The 20,132-nt window shown below is 40.7% G+C and overlaps 1 protein-coding gene across 4 annotated transcripts in view; it reads right to left on the bottom strand.

Moving 5' to 3' along the window:
- Positions 1–2,295: 2,295 nt before the first annotated feature.
- The window catches only part of LOC100551879 (CD8 subunit beta), a 67,224-nt gene continuing 49,387 nt past the window's right edge, over positions 2,296–20,132 (bottom strand). For 3 of the 4 annotated variants that reach the window (XM_062957827.1, XM_008113101.3, XM_008113088.3), the window contains exon 4: positions 2,296–2,896. In XM_062957827.1, coding sequence (XP_062813897.1) covers positions 2,568–2,896 — 329 coding nt within the window. In that variant the 3' untranslated portion in view covers positions 2,296–2,567. Of the gene's footprint in view, positions 2,897–5,810; positions 5,849–20,132 lie in introns of all 4 variants that reach the window. The other variant, XM_008113089.3, reaches the window with a different exon arrangement.

Raw genomic sequence — 20,132 nt, 5'->3', positions numbered from 1 at the left:
ACAAGCCAAAATAGTTCTATAGGTATGTTACATCCCCCCTTAGGCACTGTTTCATAAGTGTAGCACATGGTAGGTTCTAAATTGTGAATGTAGTGTTCTGCAGAATTGCTGATATGGAACTTGTTTGCAGGATCAGATCTACCATTAATAAAAGGAAAGTAATGACTTTGGGGCAGTGACAATAGCTATCAGGGTAGTGGTGTAAAATCATGGAATATTATGCATCATTTTACCACCAGGAAGAGGATATTGTGCACTTTCTGCTTTAGATGTTAAAACAGTACATAGTAGTATGTACTTTAGTTGTAGTGGGAGGTATCACCATCTGAAGCTTTATCTCGTATATCAAATTTTCTTGAATCTGCCCTCATTCTATAACTACTCAAATGAAAAGGTCCTGCTGAGCCTGGTGATGACTGAAGTTGGCTTGAGCTCCCTGTGGCGCAATGTGTTAAACCCTTGTGCCAGCAGGACTGCTGACTGAAAGGTCGGCAATTCGAATCTGGGCAGCGGGGTGAGCTCTTGTCAGCTCTAGCTCCCCATGCAGGGGCCTCCCACAAGGATGGTAAAACATCAAACATCTGGGTGTCTCCTGGGCAATGTTTTTGCAGGCGGCCAATTCTCTCACACCAGAAGCAACCTGCAGTTTTGACACAAAAAAACCAACCTGAAGTTGGCTGATTCCAGTGGCCAGAGCTTTGTCCATATTTTAAGCTTCCATGGTGCCATCTACACTGACCATATAATGCAGTTTAATTGCATTGAACTGCATTGTATGAGTCTACACTGTTATACAATATGAGTTAAACAGCATTATATGGCAATGTAGATGGGGCCTGAGTCACTCATAAACAATGAACCATGTTTATCTATCAGTGGATTGATAGCATTGAAATAAGTGGACACGGACATACACACAATATTTTTGGTTCAGAACTCACAATATTATAGTTGTAGTATAGTAGTATAGTCTTTTTCCTCGGGTAGCTTTGTGCACTGAAATTCAGAGTGAGTAGGAGGCTTGAATCATCAATGCCCTTCCACACACACACCACTATTTTGTGAATGTAATGCATGGGATGGAAATTGTATTGTTGCTACATTCTACCACCTTGCCTCATCATTACTATGGGCCCCTTCAACACCCCTTTCAGCTGTATTAAATCCACACTGGATTATATAGCAGTGTGGACTCAGATAACCCAGTGCAAAGCAGATATTGTGGATTATTTATCTTGATATTCTGGGTTATATGGCTGTGTGGAGGACCCCTACACTGCCATAGAAAATTCAGGTTATCTGCTTTGAACTGGATATATTTATTTATTATGTTTATTTATATCCTGCTTTATGTATAGACTCATATAATCCAGTTCAAACCATATAATGTGGATTATCTGCTTTGACAATCTGGATTATATGACAGTGTAGAAGGAGCCATAGTGTCCAAATGTTTTCAGGGTTTGTGCTGGAACAAACGCAATAGCAGTTTGCATGCATGATAAATATGCTTAGCCTGTGTACAGTAATAGTCAGAAACATCAACTTTGCACTTCTGTGAACCAATGGGACATTGTGATTTCAGGGTCCCATACTAAAGGGGCATAAAAAGTAATTTTAGAGCAGGTTTAGTCCAGGTTTAGTGATTATAGCCTCGATCACTACATTCGAGGATTTAGTGATTTCACTTCTGCACTTTATGGGTACTAATATTGTATACAGCCACTATTCTCATAGCTTGCTGGGTTTTATAGTATTTTTAAATTAATTGGGCTTTTATTGCTGTTTTAATTGGGTCAATTTTATTGTTATTAATTTATACTTTTCTGTATTTTGTTGTATTTGTATATTGTTGCTCTATTGAGTGCTTTCTGTGAGATGCTCCAAGTACCTTTGGGGAGATGGTGGTGGCTTACAAATAAAGCCTTATTATTATTATTGTTGTTGTTGTTGTTGTTGTTGTTATCTTGATGTGATTCATCATCTTGACCCCTTGTTAGCAACTTGCTTATTTTAACTTTGGTTGTAATGTGGGTTGTATGTTGTATGTGTTAAATGTGTTTGTCAAATGTTTTGATATGGCCAATAGGCTAGTCAATAAAACATATTTCATGTGATGATGATGATGATGATGATTTAGATCAATACCCTGCCTGACTTCATCCTAGAGTGTAAAACCAAAAAAACATAACTCTGCCAATAACCATAAAACCTAGCTGAGTTTTTGGTTTTATTCAACCAATTTTTGGTTGTATTCAGTCAATACACCAAAATCAAAAAGTGAAGGAGACCAAATGGTTTTTAAAACAAATGCCTTTATTAATAAATTTGTGTCATTTTTCACTAATAACACAGGGAAAAGAAAGGGATGATGTTAGATCATGTATTACAGTGAAAGAACAGAATATGAACTCTTGAAGATTATGAAATACGAAAAGAACATGAAATATTTCATTCATGCATTATACTGGGAGAAAACGTCTACTACAGTTGTTTTATAGCCGAAAATGGATCTAGTGAGAAAATGGAAGTTACATTGCATTGCGGAGGATTTTATGCATCATGTCCTATGAAGGACACTCAGATCGCCTGAAGCTCTTTACAAGAGGCTTGGTTAACGTTTTGTGTGTCACTTCACAATCATATGTGTCATGAGAATTATATTCATCTCTGGAGAGTGTCAGGGTGCTGCTCAGTTTGTAGGTCTTGTCCGCTTCACTTGCCGCTGAACTGGTTTGAACATCCCCAGTGACAGCTTTGCCGTCTGCTTTCCAGGCCACGTTCAGATCACTCGGATAGAAGCCAGTGACCAGACATGCCATAGTCGCTGAGTTGGTTTTAAGTTGCTCCTGCGAGGGTGGAAAAATGGATGCCGAAGGGGCGGCATCATCTCTCTCTGTAGAAAAGAGTTAAAACACAACATATGTCATAATTGCTGTGTATAGGTACAGACAACATCCTCATTTATTCTTTCCCTGTTCCATAAAAGTCAAGTAACCATCTCCTTGACATTTTAAAGGTAATAACAAACAAATGTAACATCAGTGCAGGCTCACTAAAGATATTCTTCTGCTCACTGTAAAATGCACTAAAAGTCCATGGAAATCGATGCCATGCCCTCCTACATTCATCTTCTGATGGCAATAGATTTAAGGGTTTTGAGTTCTTTATGTATGTATGCCAAATGCCTAGAATCATTAATATTCTCAAATGATATTGTTGTTATGTATTAAAGTCTTCAATTCATCTATGGTATTATTATTATTATTATTATTATTATTATTATTTATTTACACTCGGCCTTTTTGTTATGAGATTTACAATGTCAAATTAAGAACCAAAGGCTCCTGCTACACTGCCATATAATCTAGATTATCAAATCAGATAATCCACATTATCTGCTTTGAACTAGATTATATGAGTCCACACTGCCGGGGCGGAGCATGTATTTTTGGTGACCGAACCTGTTGCCGAGCTTCTCTGTGAAAAAAGTTTGTTGAATATAACTTACCCAAGGATGAAAGTGCAGTAAATAGACTAGGAGCAAAGTTAAAAGACTAATGAACAAAGTCACTTACTTTTCTGCCTAATCTGAATTAGTAGAAGATACAAAGGCTATCTCTAACATTTGAATGCTTTCAGAAGATAAGCAGCTACTGCCGCTAGGAGCTGCCAGGAGTAGCCTAGGAGTCTACACTGCCATATAATCCACTTCAAAACTGCAAGGCCTTTTCGACCTATGCTCCAATTCTGTGGAACTCATTGCCTCCATATGTTAGAGCAATGTTGGAGTTACAATCTTTTGTAAAAGCGCTCAAGACTTGGCTGTTTGGTTGTGCGTTTAAGTAAATCAGATCTAATTTGCCAAATAGTCACTGTTGAATGTTTTTATGTTGAATGTTTTATATTGTGGAATGATATTTTAAATTGTAAGTCGCTCGGAGCACTCTGGTGGAGAGCAACCAATTAAGAAATAAAGTGAAGTGAAGTGAAAACAGACATTCTGGATTTTATATGGCAGTACAGAAGGGGCCACAATCACTAGCCACAGTTACAACAGGAACATTTTCTGAGACCCCATCTAGACTGCAATTATGATGCAGATTAAATTACATTACATGGTCAGCATAGAGTCATATAATCTAGTTAAATGCAATTAAACTGCATTATATGAGTCTACATTATATGAGTTCAATCTGCATTGTAATGGCAATGTAGATGGGACCTCATGTATTTATTTCAGTTTTTTTCTGAGTGGGACAAACAACTGATTCTTGTACACGCTTAGCTGGAATTATTTCAACGAAGGAATTATGCACAAAATGTTGATCCAAGTCTCAATTTCTAAGCATATTGGCTGCAATAAAGCACTGGGTTGTGTGTTGAATTTGAGGGCACCAAAGCATTCAGAAATATGGCCATTTACTTTAAAATAATTTCCATTGAAATGAGACAGATTCCAAGTATTTATGCTTGCTTAGCATTGTGGTGCAAAACCTTCCCCCTCACTTGCATTGCATGTGAAATGCTTTCTATCAAGAATAAATGTTTCTACTGCCAGTTATGAAATATGGTCAACAGTTTCAAAATGTAATTAGATATCTGAAATTAAGCTCGCCTCTATGTCCTTGCTTGTGGCAAAAATTTCTGGGAAGATTTTTTAAATTATAGTAAAATGTAAGCTCTTTCAACTCTCTAGTCTTAACATTTTGCCCCCATTTTGCTGCATGCTGAAAGCTTTTAACAGCGTCTCAAAGATGGCAACTGCCAACTGGACATGATTTAGTTAAAAAATAAAATTAGTCTAGTTGAATTCTTTTTATACAGAGGATATTCCTATCCTTGCTTGAGTTTTGAATGATAACACTATGTAACACATTTTTGTTCCTGGGTTATAAATGTAATTTCCTAATTGATTCTATCATAAAACATGGAAAAAATGCATTAAACTGCAAAAACTGTTTTTGTGGGACATCCTGTAGTGCATTTTGCTATAGTTTTCAATGAATATCTCATCGAGGCTCAACCAATTCAACATAGCTAATTCAACAAAGCCTTTGACAACACAATTTAACATTGTTTGTGGCAGTCACAAAAACAAACTTTCTGGAGTATACCAACTGCTTTCAAAGTAAGTACCATACAATTAAACAGGAAAAACACATTCAAACCAGGAACAGAACAAAATCAAATGTTGTTACATAGTGTAATCCATCTATCATTATCTTCCATGTCCGCACAAAAATTTTCTACAAGATTTAAAATAAATGTAGAAAAATAGCAGCTCTTTTAACATTCTAATCTTAATATTTTGCCTCCAGTTTGCTGCACTGTCTCGAAGATGGTAGCTGTCAAATGGACATAATTTTGTTACAAAATTAAATTAGTCTATTCTATTTACAGAGGATATTCCCATTCTTCCCTGGGTTTTGAATGATAATCCAGCCAGCAATATCTCCAATGTCTGCCCAGCTCAGAACATGAGGTTGGGGCAAAAAATGCAACATGGAAAATATAAGGGATAAATAAAAGACTCCAAATTACAATTTCTTTCTTTGGTGAAGAAGACCACAACAATTCTTATGCATTTCCTTTGATTCTCTTTGCCCACTTGAATGGACCCTACAATAAGCACATTTAGAAGTGTTTCATTCTAAATTTCCCACAATATCCTAAAAAAGACTAATTCCACTCCCAGTGAATTAATTTATTATTTCTTCCAGTGCTGAAATGGCCATCAAAAATGGAACAGAAATAGCAATGATCAAAGACTTTGATATTTAGTATAGAATAGAAAAGTCAACACTTACGTTTCACCTTTAGCTTGGTCCCAACACCAAAGGTGTACCACAGTGTTTTGCCATAACCCAACCACTTTACAAAAATCAGTGTCCCTCCTAAATAGGATTGTTCACTACGATTGTAGGAAAGATTTCATAGAGTTTGTCACAGAAATGCTAGCAACTGTTACTAAAGGTCTATGGATCATTGCATGGAGGTCAGGAAGCCGGGGGACAGCAGGGGGAAACATAAGGCTTTGTCCCATTGTATGGGGCAGCATAAGGCTTTGTCCCATTATTGTCAGTGGTCATGGGATCACATCCCACAACGTTTTTGTGCTGTCCACGGCTTCCTCCCGCTTCCTCCCCGGCTTCAATTTGGAATTGATTATAATTTTTATCAATCTCACTATAAAGCAAAAACAAAGAAAAATGCTCACATTACAGGGCCACTTGTTGAACAAATACCAACGTTCTCCATTTATCTTTTAAAGCAGCTACTGAATAGTACTTATAATATTGAATCAAGAGATCAAATCTCTAGATTCCATTTCCACAGAAAATGAAAACATCTGTTCTTTAAATAATTTTGGGCACAATTGTCTCAAAAGTAACCCCTCGATAGGTTCACGATATAAGAATTTTGGCCATATTCAATAATTGTTTAATTGGATTTACTCCAAAATAGCTATGCAAAAGGCAGCAGTTTAAAACTGTTTTTCTCAATACACGGGCTCCAGTCAAGCGCACAGTTACATTTCCCTTCTCCTTGAGATATCACACTTACTTTGAAATACATTCCATGATAGTAAACTTGATTTTAAGTGTGTTTAAAAGTATCAAGTGACGCGGTTCTATACTTTTGTTTTTGCCATACCGGCAAACTATTAAAAGTTCTTCCTGATCATTAACAGAGGAAAAAGTGACCTCTGCCAAATCTGGAAAACTTGCCAAATTTTCATTTTTCTGACCCGCCGGGTTTGGAAAACGATCAAATTTTCCGGAAAAAGTGACCTCTGCCAAATCTGGAAAACTTGCCAAATTTTCATTTTTCTGACCCGCCGGGTTTGGAAAACGATCAAATTTTCCGGAAAAAGTGACCTCTGCCAAATCTGGAAAACTCGCCACATTTTCATTTTTCTGACCCGCCGGGTTTGGAAAACGATCAAATTTTCCGGAAAAGGTGACCTCTGCCAAATCTGGAAAACTCGCCACATTTTCATTTTTCTGACCCGCCGGGTTTGGAAAACGATCAAATTTTCCGGAAAAGGTGACCTCTGCCAAATCTGGAAAACTCGCCACATTTTCATTTTTCTGACCCGCCGGGTTTGGAAAACGATCAAATTTTCCGGAAAAGGTGACCTCTGCCAAATCTGGAAAACTCGCCACATTTTCATTTTTCTGACCCGCCGGGTTTGGAAAACGATCAAATTTTCCGGAAAAGGTGACCTCTGCCAAATCTGGAAAACTCGCCACATTTTCATTTTTCTGACCCGCCGGGTTTGGAAAACGATCAAATTTTCCGGAAAAGGTGACCTCTGCCAAATCTGGAAAACTCGCCAAATTTTCATTTTTCTGACCCGCCGGGTTTGGAAAACGATCAAATTTTCCGGAAAAAGTGACCTCTGCCAAATCTGGAAAACTCGCCACATTTTCATTTTTCTGACCCGCCGGGTTTGGAAAACGATCAAATTTTCCGGAAAAAGTGACCTCTGCCAAATCTGGAAAACTCGCCACATTTTCATTTTTCTGACCCGCCGGGTTTGGAAAACGATCAAATTTTCCGGAAAAAGTGACCTCTGCCAAATCTGGAAAACTCGCCACATTTTCATTTTTCTGACCCGCCGGGTTTGGAAAACGATCAAATTTTCCGGAAAAAGTGACCTCTGCCAAATCTGGAAAACTCGCCACATTTTCATTTTTCTGACCCGCCGGGTTTGGAAAACGATCAAATTTTCCGGAAAAAGTGACCTCTGCCAAATCTGGAAAACTCGCCACATTTTCATTTTTCTGACCCGCCGGGTTTGGAAAACGATCAAATTTTCCGGAAAAAGTGACCTCTGCCAAATCTGGAAAACTCGCCACATTTTCATTTTTCTGACCCGCCGGGTTTGGAAAACGATCAAATTTTCCGGAAAAAGTGACCTCTGCCAAATCTGGAAAACTCGCCACATTTTCATTTTTCTGACCCGCCGGGTTTGGAAAACGATCAAATTTTCCGGAAAAAGTGACCTCTGCCAAATCTGGAAAACTCGCCAAATTTTCATTTTTCTGACCCGCCGGGTTTGGAAAACGATCAAATTTTCCGGTAAAAGTGACCTCTGCCAAATCTGGAAAACTCGCCAAATTTTCATTTTTCTGACCCGCCGGGTTTGGAAAACGATCAAATTTTCCGGAAAAAGTGACCTCTGCCAAATCTGGAAAACTCGCCAAATTTTCATTTTTCTGACCCGCCGGGTTTGGAAAACGATCAAATTTTCCGGTAAAAGTGACCTCTGCCAAATCTGGAAAACTCGCCAAATTTTCATTTTTCTGACCCGCCGGGTTTGGAAAACGATCAAATTTTCCGGTAAAAGTGACCTCTGCCAAATCTGGAAAACTCGCCAAATTTTCATTTTTCTGACCCGCCGGGTTTGGAAAACGATCAAATTTTCCGGTAAAAGTGACCTCTGCCAAATCTGGAAAACTCGCCAAATTTTCATTTTTCTGACCCGCCGGGTTTGGAAAACGATCAAATTTTCCGGTAAAAGTGACCTCTGCCAAATCTGGAAAACTCGCCAAATTTTCATTTTTCTGACCCGCCGGGTTTGGAAAACGATCAAATTTTCCGGTAAAAGTGACCTCTGCCAAATCTGGAAAACTCGCCAAATTTTCATTTTTCTGACCCGCCGGGTTTGGAAAACGATCAAATTTTCCGGTAAAAGTGACCTCTGCCAAATCTGGAAAACTCGCCAAATTTTCATTTTTCTGACCCGCCGGGTTTGGAAAACGATCAAATTTTCCGGTAAAAGTGACCTCTGCCAAATCTGGAAAACTCGCCAAATTTTCATTTTTCTGACCCGCCGGGTTTGGAAAACGATCAAATTTTCCGGTAAAAGTGACCTCTGCCAAATCTGGAAAACTCGCCAAATTTTCATTTTTCTGACCCGCCGGGTTTGGAAAACGATCAAATTTTCCGGAAAAAGTGACCTCTGCCAAATCTGGAAAACTCGCCAAATTTTCATTTTTCTGACCCGCCGGGTTTGGAAAACGATCAAATTTTCCGGAAAAAGTGACCTCTGCCAAATCTGGAAAACTCGCCAAATTTTCATTTTTCTGACCCGCCGGGTTTGGAAAACGATCAAATTTTCCGGAAAAAGTGACCTCTGCCAAATCTGGAAAACTCGCCAAATTTTCATTTTTCTGACCCGCCGGGTTTGGAAAACGATCAAATTTTCCGGAAAAAGTGACCTCTGCCAAATCTGGAAAACTCGCCAAATTTTCATTTTTCTGACCCGCCGGGTTTGGAAAACGATCAAATTTTCCGGAAAAAGTGACCTCTGCCAAATCTGGAAAACTCGCCAAATTTTCATTTTTCTGACCCGCCGGGTTTGGAAAACGATCAAATTTTCCGGAAAAAGTGACCTCTGCCAAATCTGGAAAACTCGCCAAATTTTCATTTTTCTGACCCGCCGGGTTTGGAAAACGATCAAATTTTCCGGAAAAAGTGACCTCTGCCAAATCTGGAAAACTCGCCAAATTTTCATTTTTCTGACCCGCCGGGTTTGGAAAACGATCAAATTTTCCGGAAAAAGTGACCTCTGCCAAATCTGGAAAACTCGCCAAATTTTCATTTTTCTGACCCGCCGGGTTTGGAAAACGATCAAATTTTCCGGAAAAAGTGACCTCTGCCAAATCTGGAAAACTCGCCAAATTTTCATTTTTCTGACCCGCCGGGTTTGGAAAACGATCAAATTTTCCGGAAAAAGTGACCTCTGCCAAATCTGGAAAACTCGCCAAATTTTCATTTTTCTGACCCGCCGGGTTTGGAAAACGATCAAATTTTCCGGAAAAAGTGACCTCTGCCAAATCTGGAAAACTCGCCAAATTTTCATTTTTCTGACCCGCCGGGTTTGGAAAACGATCAAATTTTCCGGAAAAAGTGACCTCTGCCAAATCTGGAAAACTCGCCAAATTTTCATTTTTCTGACCCGCCGGGTTTGGAAAACGATCAAATTTTCCGGAAAAAGTGACCTCTGCCAAATCTGGAAAACTCGCCAAATTTTCATTTTTCTGACCCGCCGGGTTTGGAAAACGATCAAATTTTCCGGAAAAAGTGACCTCTGCCAAATCTGGAAAACTCGCCAAATTTTCATTTTTCTGACCCGCCGGGTTTGGAAAACGATCAAATTTTCCGGAAAAAGTGACCTCTGCCAAATCTGGAAAACTCGCCAAATTTTCATTTTTCTGACCCGCCGGGTTTGGAAAACGATCAAATTTTCCGGAAAAAGTGACCTCTGCCAAATCTGGAAAACTCGCCAAATTTTCATTTTTCTGACCCGCCGGGTTTGGAAAACGATCAAATTTTCCGGAAAAAGTGACCTCTGCCAAATCTGGAAAACTCGCCAAATTTTCATTTTTCTGACCCGCCGGGTTTGGAAAACGATCAAATTTTCCGGAAAAAGTGACCTCTGCCAAATCTGGAAAACTCGCCAAATTTTCATTTTTCTGACCCGCCGGGTTTGGAAAACGATCAAATTTTCCGGAAAAAGTGACCTCTGCCAAATCTGGAAAACTCGCCAAATTTTCATTTTTCTGACCCGCCGGGTTTGGAAAACGATCAAATTTTCCGGAAAAAGTGACCTCTGCCAAATCTGGAAAACTCGCCAAATTTTCATTTTTCTGACCCGCCGGGTTTGGAAAACGATCAAATTTTCCGGAAAAAGTGACCTCTGCCAAATCTGGAAAACTCGCCAAATTTTCATTTTTCTGACCCGCCGGGTTTGGAAAACGATCAAATTTTCCGGAAAAAGTGACCTCTGCCAAATCTGGAAAACTCGCCAAATTTTCATTTTTCTGACCCGCCGGGTTTGGAAAACGATCAAATTTTCCGGAAAAAGTGACCTCTGCCAAATCTGGAAAACTCGCCAAATTTTCATTTTTCTGACCCGCCGGGTTTGGAAAACGATCAAATTTTCCGGAAAAAGTGACCTCTGCCAAATCTGGAAAACTCGCCAAATTTTCATTTTTCTGACCCGCCGGGTTTGGAAAACGATCAAATTTTCCGGAAAAAGTGACCTCTGCCAAATCTGGAAAACTCGCCAAATTTTCATTTTTCTGACCCGCCGGGTTTGGAAAACGATCAAATTTTCCGGAAAAAGTGACCTCTGCCAAATCTGGAAAACTCGCCAAATTTTCATTTTTCTGACCCGCCGGGTTTGGAAAACGATCAAATTTTCCGGAAAAAGTGACCTCTGCCAAATCTGGAAAACTCGCCAAATTTTCATTTTTCTGACCCGCCGGGTTTGGAAAACGATCAAATTTTCCGGAAAAAGTGACCTCTGCCAAATCTGGAAAACTCGCCAAATTTTCATTTTTCTGACCCGCCGGGTTTGGAAAACGATCAAATTTTCCGGAAAAAGTGACCTCTGCCAAATCTGGAAAACTCGCCAAATTTTCATTTTTCTGACCCGCCGGGTTTGGAAAACGATCAAATTTTCCGGAAAAAGTGACCTCTGCCAAATCTGGAAAACTCGCCAAATTTTCATTTTTCTGACCCGCCGGGTTTGGAAAACGATCAAATTTTCCGGAAAAAGTGACCTCTGCCAAATCTGGAAAACTCGCCAAATTTTCATTTTTCTGACCCGCCGGGTTTGGAAAACGATCAAATTTTCCGGAAAAAGTGACCTCTGCCAAATCTGGAAAACTCGCCAAATTTTCATTTTTCTGACCCGCCGGGTTTGGAAAACGATCAAATTTTCCGGAAAAAGTGACCTCTGCCAAATCTGGAAAACTCGCCAAATTTTCATTTTTCTGACCCGCCGGGTTTGGAAAACGATCAAATTTTCCGGAAAAAGTGACCTCTGCCAAATCTGGAAAACTCGCCAAATTTTCATTTTTCTGACCCGCCGGGTTTGGAAAACGATCAAATTTTCCGGAAAAAGTGACCTCTGCCAAATCTGGAAAACTCGCCAAATTTTCATTTTTCTGACCCGCCGGGTTTGGAAAACGATCAAATTTTCCGGAAAAAGTGACCTCTGCCAAATCTGGAAAACTCGCCAAATTTTCATTTTTCTGACCCGCCGGGTTTGGAAAACGATCAAATTTTCCGGAAAAAGTGACCTCTGCCAAATCTGGAAAACTCGCCAAATTTTCATTTTTCTGACCCGCCGGGTTTGGAAAACGATCAAATTTTCCGGAAAAAGTGACCTCTGCCAAATCTGGAAAACTCGCCAAATTTTCATTTTTCTGACCCGCCGGGTTTGGAAAACGATCAAATTTTCCGGAAAAAGTGACCTCTGCCAAATCTGGAAAACTCGCCAAATTTTCATTTTTCTGACCCGCCGGGTTTGGAAAACGATCAAATTTTCCGGAAAAAGTGACCTCTGCCAAATCTGGAAAACTCGCCAAATTTTCATTTTTCTGACCCGCCGGGTTTGGAAAACGATCAAATTTTCCGGAAAAAGTGACCTCTGCCAAATCTGGAAAACTCGCCAAATTTTCATTTTTCTGACCCGCCGGGTTTGGAAAACGATCAAATTTTCCGGAAAAAGTGACCTCTGCCAAATCTGGAAAACTCGCCAAATTTTCATTTTTCTGACCCGCCGGGTTTGGAAAACGATCAAATTTTCCGGAAAAAGTGACCTCTGCCAAATCTGGAAAACTCGCCAAATTTTCATTTTTCTGACCCGCCGGGTTTGGAAAACGATCAAATTTTCCGGAAAAAGTGACCTCTGCCAAATCTGGAAAACTCGCCAAATTTTCATTTTTCTGACCCGCCGGGTTTGGAAAACGATCAAATTTTCCGGAAAAAGTGACCTCTGCCAAATCTGGAAAACTCGCCAAATTTTCATTTTTCTGACCCGCCGGGTTTGGAAAACGATCAAATTTTCCGGAAAAAGTGACCTCTGCCAAATCTGGAAAACTCGCCAAATTTTCATTTTTCTGACCCGCCGGGTTTGGAAAACGATCAAATTTTCCGGAAAAAGTGACCTCTGCCAAATCTGGAAAACTCGCCAAATTTTCATTTTTCTGACCCGCCGGGTTTGGAAAACGATCAAATTTTCCGGAAAAAGTGACCTCTGCCAAATCTGGAAAACTCGCCAAATTTTCATTTTTCTGACCCGCCGGGTTTGGAAAACGATCAAATTTTCCGGAAAAAGTGACCTCTGCCAAATCTGGAAAACTCGCCAAATTTTCATTTTTCTGACCCGCCGGGTTTGGAAAACGATCAAATTTTCCGGAAAAAGTGACCTCTGCCAAATCTGGAAAACTCGCCAAATTTTCATTTTTCTGACCCGCCGGGTTTGGAAAACGATCAAATTTTCCGGAAAAAGTGACCTCTGCCAAATCTGGAAAACTCGCCAAATTTTCATTTTTCTGACCCGCCGGGTTTGGAAAACGATCAAATTTTCCGGAAAAAGTGACCTCTGCCAAATCTGGAAAACTCGCCAAATTTTCATTTTTCTGACCCGCCGGGTTTGGAAAACGATCAAATTTTCCGGAAAAAGTGACCTCTGCCAAATCTGGAAAACTCGCCAAATTTTCATTTTTCTGACCCGCCGGGTTTGGAAAACGATCAAATTTTCCGGAAAAAGTGACCTCTGCCAAATCTGGAAAACTCGCCAAATTTTCATTTTTCTGACCCGCCGGGTTTGGAAAACGATCAAATTTTCCGGAAAAAGTGACCTCTGCCAAATCTGGAAAACTCGCCAAATTTTCATTTTTCTGACCCGCCGGGTTTGGAAAACGATCAAATTTTCCGGAAAAAGTGACCTCTGCCAAATCTGGAAAACTCGCCAAATTTTCATTTTTCTGACCCGCCGGGTTTGGAAAACGATCAAATTTTCCGGAAAAAGTGACCTCTGCCAAATCTGGAAAACTCGCCAAATTTTCATTTTTCTGACCCGCCGGGTTTGGAAAACGATCAAATTTTCCGGAAAAAGTGACCTCTGCCAAATCTGGAAAACTCGCCAAATTTTCATTTTTCTGACCCGCCGGGTTTGGAAAACGATCAAATTTTCCGGAAAAAGTGACCTCTGCCAAATCTGGAAAACTCGCCAAATTTTCATTTTTCTGACCCGCCGGGTTTGGAAAACGATCAAATTTTCCGGAAAAAGTGACCTCTGCCAAATCTGGAAAACTCGCCAAATTTTCATTTTTCTGACCCGCCGGGTTTGGAAAACGATCAAATTTTCCGGAAAAAGTGACCTCTGCCAAATCTGGAAAACTCGCCAAATTTTCATTTTTCTGACCCGCCGGGTTTGGAAAACGATCAAATTTTCCGGAAAAAGTGACCTCTGCCAAATCTGGAAAACTCGCCAAATTTTCATTTTTCTGACCCGCCGGGTTTGGAAAACGATCAAATTTTCCGGAAAAAGTGACCTCTGCCAAATCTGGAAAACTCGCCAAATTTTCATTTTTCTGACCCGCCGGGTTTGGAAAACGATCAAATTTTCCGGAAAAAGTGACCTCTGCCAAATCTGGAAAACTCGCCAAATTTTCATTTTTCTGACCCGCCGGGTTTGGAAAACGATCAAATTTTCCGGAAAAAGTGACCTCTGCCAAATCTGGAAAACTCGCCAAATTTTCATTTTTCTGACCCGCCGGGTTTGGAAAACGATCAAATTTTCCGGAAAAAGTGACCTCTGCCAAATCTGGAAAACTCGCCAAATTTTCATTTTTCTGACCCGCCGGGTTTGGAAAACGATCAAATTTTCCGGAAAAAGTGACCTCTGCCAAATCTGGAAAACTCGCCAAATTTTCATTTTTCTGACCCGCCGGGTTTGGAAAACGATCAAATTTTCCGGAAAAAGTGACCTCTGCCAAATCTGGAAAACTCGCCAAATTTTCATTTTTCTGACCCGCCGGGTTTGGAAAACGATCAAATTTTCCGGAAAAAGTGACCTCTGCCAAATCTGGAAAACTCGCCAAATTTTCATTTTTCTGACCCGCCGGGTTTGGAAAACGATCAAATTTTCCGGAAAAAGTGACCTCTGCCAAATCTGGAAAACTCGCCAAATTTTCATTTTTCTGACCCGCCGGGTTTGGAAAACGATCAAATTTTCCGGAAAAAGTGACCTCTGCCAAATCTGGAAAACTCGCCAAATTTTCATTTTTCTGACCCGCCGGGTTTGGAAAACGATCAAATTTTCCGGAAAAAGTGACCTCTGCCAAATCTGGAAAACTCGCCAAATTTTCATTTTTCTGACCCGCCGGGTTTGGAAAACGATCAAATTTTCCGGAAAAAGTGACCTCTGCCAAATCTGGAAAACTCGCCAAATTTTCATTTTTCTGACCCGCCGGGTTTGGAAAACGATCAAATTTTCCGGAAAAAGTGACCTCTGCCAAATCTGGAAAACTCGCCAAATTTTCATTTTTCTGACCCGCCGGGTTTGGAAAACGATCAAATTTTCCGGAAAAAGTGACCTCTGCCAAATCTGGAAAACTCGCCAAATTTTCATTTTTCTGACCCGCCGGGTTTGGAAAACGATCAAATTTTCCGGAAAAAGTGACCTCTGCCAAATCTGGAAAACTCGCCAAATTTTCATTTTTCTGACCCGCCGGGTTTGGAAAACGATCAAATTTTCCGGAAAAAGTGACCTCTGCCAAATCTGGAAAACTCGCCAAATTTTCATTTTTCTGACCCGCCGGGTTTGGAAAACGATCAAATTTTCCGGAAAAAGTGACCTCTGCCAAATCTGGAAAACTCGCCAAATTTTCATTTTTCTGACCCGCCGGGTTTGGAAAACGATCAAATTTTCCGGAAAAAGTGACCTCTGCCAAATCTGGAAAACTCGCCAAATTTTCATTTTTCTGACCCGCCGGGTTTGGAAAACGATCAAATTTTCCGGAAAAAGTGACCTCTGCCAAATCTGGAAAACTCGCCAAATTTTCATTTTTCTGACCCGCCGGGTTTGGAAAACGATCAAATTTTCCGGAAAAAGTGACCTCTGCCAAATCTGGAAAACTCGCCAAATTTTCATTTTTCTGACCCGCCGGGTTTGGAAAACGATCAAATTTTCCGGAAAAAGTGACCTCTGCCAAATCTGGAAAACTCGCCAAATTTTCATTTTTCTGACCCGCCGGGTTTGGAAAACGATCAAATTTTCCGGAAAAAGTGACCTCTGCCAAATCTGGAAAACTCGCCAAATTTTCATTTTTCTGACCCGCCGGGTTTGGAAAACGATCAAATTTTCCGGAAAAAGTGACCTCTGCCAAATCTGGAAAACTCGCCAAATTTTCATTTTTCTGACCCGCCGGGTTTGGAAAACGATCAAATTTTCCGGAAAAAGTGACCTCTGCCAAATCTGGAAAACTCGCCAAATTTTCATTTTTCTGACCCGCCGGGTTTGGAAAACGATCAAATTTTCCGGAAAAAGTGACCTCTGCCAAATCTGGAAAACTCGCCAAATTTTCATTTTTCTGACCCGCCGGGTTTGGAAAACGATCAAATTTTCCGGAAAAAGTGACCTCTGCCAAATCTGGAAAACTCGCCAAATTTTCATTTTTCTGACCCGCCGGGTTTGGAAAACGATCAAATTTTCCGGAAAAAGTGACCTCTGCCAAATCTGGAAAACTCGCCAAATTTTCATTTTTCTGACCCGCCGGGTTTGGAAAACGATCAAATTTTCCGGAAAAAGTGACCTCTGCCAAATCTGGAAAACTCGCCAAATTTTCATTTTTCTGACCCGCCGGGTTTGGAAAACGATCAAATTTTCCGGAAAAAGTGACCTCTGCCAAATCTGGAAAACTCGCCAAATTTTCATTTTTCTGACCCGCCGGGTTTGGAAAACGATCAAATTTTCCGGAAAAAGTGACCTCTGCCAAATCTGGAAAACTCGCCAAATTTTCATTTTTCTGACCCGCCGGGTTTGGAAAACGATCAAATTTTCCGGAAAAAGTGACCTCTGCCAAATCTGGAAAACTCGCCAAATTTTCATTTTTCTGACCCGCCGGGTTTGGAAAACGATCAAATTTTCCGGAAAAAGTGACCTCTGCCAAATCTGGAAAACTCGCCAAATTTTCATTTTTCTGACCCGCCGGGTTTGGAAAACGATCAAATTTTCCGGAAAAAGTGACCTCTGCCAAATCTGGAAAACTCGCCAAATTTTCATTTTTCTGACCCGCCGGGTTTGGAAAACGATCAAATTTTCCGGAAAAAGTGACCTCTGCCAAATCTGGAAAACTCGCCAAATTTTCATTTTTCTGACCCGCCGGGTTTGGAAAACGATCAAATTTTCCGGAAAAAGTGACCTCTGCCAAATCTGGAAAACTCGCCAAATTTTCATTTTTCTGACCCGCCGGGTTTGGAAAACGATCAAATTTTCCGGAAAAAGTGACCTCTGCCAAATCTGGAAAACTCGCCAAATTTTCATTTTTCTGACCCGCCGGGTTTGGAAAACGATCAAATTTTCCGGAAAAAGTGACCTCTGCCAAATCTGGAAAACTCGCCAAATTTTCATTTTTCTGACCCGCCGGGTTTGGAAAACGATCAAATTTTCCGGAAAAAGTGACCTCTGCCAAATCTGGAAAACTCGCCAAATTTTCATTTTTCTGACCCGCCGGGTTTGGAAAACGATCAAATTTTCCGGAAAAAGTGACCTCTGCCAAATCTGGAAAACTCGCCAAATTTTCATTTTTCTGACCCGCCGGGTTTGGAAAACGATCAAATTTTCCGGAAAAAGTGACCTCTGCCAAATCTGGAAAACTCGCCAAATTTTCATTTTTCTGACCCGCCGGGTTTGGAAAACGATCAAATTTTCCGGAAAAAGTGACCTCTGCCAAATCTGGAAAACTCGCCAAATTTTCATTTTTCTGACCCGCCGGGTTTGGAAAACGATCAAATTTTCCGGAAAAAGTGACCTCTGCCAAATCTGGAAAACTCGCCAAATTTTCATTTTTCTGACCCGCCGGGTTTGGAAAACGATCAAATTTTCCGGAAAAAGTGACCTCTGCCAAATCTGGAAAACTCGCCAAATTTTCATTTTTCTGACCCGCCGGGTTTGGAAAACGATCAAATTTTCCGGAAAAAGTGACCTCTGCCAAATCTGGAAAACTCGCCAAATTTTCATTTTTCTGACCCGCCGGGTTTGGAAAACGATCAAATTTTCCGGAAAAAGTGACCTCTGCCAAATCTGGAAAACTCGCCAAATTTTCATTTTTCTGACCCGCCGGGTTTGGAAAACGATCAAATTTTCCGGAAAAAGTGACCTCTGCCAAATCTGGAAAACTCGCCAAATTTTCATTTTTCTGACCCGCCGGGTTTGGAAAACGATCAAATTTTCCGGAAAAAGTGACCTCTGCCAAATCTGGAAAACTCGCCAAATTTTCATTTTTCTGACCCGCCGGGTTTGGAAAACGATCAAATTTTCCGGAAAAAGTGACCTCTGCCAAATCTGGAAAACTCGCCAAATTTTCATTTTTCTGACCCGCCGGGTTTGGAAAACGATCAAATTTTCCGGAAAAAGTGACCTCTGCCAAATCTGGAAAACTCGCCAAATTTTCATTTTTCTGACCCGCCGGGTTTGGAAAACGATCAAATTTTCCGGAAAAAGTGACCTCTGCCAAATCTGGAAAACTCGCCAAATTTTCATTTTTCTGACCCGCCGGGTTTGGAAAACGATCAAATTTTCCGGAAAAAGTGACCTCTGCCAAATCTGGAAAACTCGCCAAATTTTCATTTTTCTGACCCGCCGGGTTTGGAAAACGATCAAATTTTCCGGAAAAAGTGACCTCTGCCAAATCTGGAAAACTCGCCAAATTTTCATTTTTCTGACCCGCCGGGTTTGGAAAACGATCAAATTTTCCGGAAAAAGTGACCTCTGCCAAATCTGGAAAACTCGCCAAATTTTCATTTTTCTGACCCGCCGGGTTTGGAAAACGATCAAATTTTCCGGAAAAAGTGACCTCTGCCAAATCTGGAAAACTCGCCAAATTTTCATTTTTCTGACCCGCCGGGTTTGGAAAACGATCAAATTTTCCGGAAAAAGTGACCTCTGCCAAATCTGGAAAACTCGCCAAATTTTCATTTTTCTGACCCGCCGGGTTTGGAAAACGATCAAATTTTCCGGAAAAAGTGACCTCTGCCAAATCTGGAAAACTCGCCAAATTTTCATTTTTCTGACCCGCCGGGTTTGGAAAACGATCAAATTTTCCGGAAAAAGTGACCTCTGCCAAATCTGGAAAACTCGCCAAATTTTCATTTTTCTGACCCGCCGGGTTTGGAAAACGATCAAATTTTCCGGAAAAAGTGACCTCTGCCAAATCTGGAAAACTCGCCAAATTTTCATTTTTCTGACCCGCCGGGTTTGGAAAACGATCAAATTTTCCGGAAAAAGTGACCTCTGCCAAATCTGGAAAACTCGCCAAATTTTCATTTTTCTGACCCGCCGGGTTTGGAAAACGATCAAATTTTCCGGAAAAAGTGACCTCTGCCAAATCTGGAAAACTCGCCAAATTTTCATTTTTCTGACCCGCCGGGTTTGGAAAACGATCAAATTTTCCGGAAAAAGTGACCTCTGCCAAATCTGGAAAACTCGCCAAATTTTCATTTTTCTGACCCGCCGGGTTTGGAAAACGATCAAATTTTCCGGAAAAAGTGACCTCTGCCAAATCTGGAAAACTCGCCAAATTTTCATTTTTCTGACCCGCCGGGTTTGGAAAACGATCAAATTTTCCGGAAAAAGTGACCTCTGCCAAATCTGGAAAACTCGCCAAATTTTCATTTTTCTGACCCGCCGGGTTTGGAAAACGATCAAATTTTCCGGAAAAAGTGACCTCTGCCAAATCTGGAAAACTCGCCAAATTTTCATTTTTCTGACCCGCCGGGTTTGGAAAACGATCAAATTTTCCGGAAAAAGTGACCTCTGCCAAATCTGGAAAACTCGCCAAATTTTCATTTTTCTGACCCGCCGGGTTTGGAAAACGATCAAATTTTCCGGAAAAAGTGACCTCTGCCAAATCTGGAAAACTCGCCAAATTTTCATTTTTCTGACCCGCCGGGTTTGGAAAACGATCAAATTTTCCGGAAAAAGTGACCTCTGCCAAATCTGGAAAACTCGCCAAATTTTCATTTTTCTGACCCGCCGGGTTTGGAAAACGATCAAATTTTCCGGAAAAAGTGACCTCTGCCAAATCTGGAAAACTCGCCAA

The sequence above is a fragment of the Anolis carolinensis genome, chromosome 6 (assembly GCF_035594765.1).
Source record: "Anolis carolinensis isolate JA03-04 chromosome 6, rAnoCar3.1.pri, whole genome shotgun sequence".
In the NCBI taxonomy this organism is placed as follows: Eukaryota; Metazoa; Chordata; class Lepidosauria; order Squamata; family Dactyloidae; genus Anolis; species Anolis carolinensis.
The sequence above is the reverse complement of the archived record's forward strand: the minus strand, read 5'-3'. Positions and strand labels throughout refer to the sequence as shown.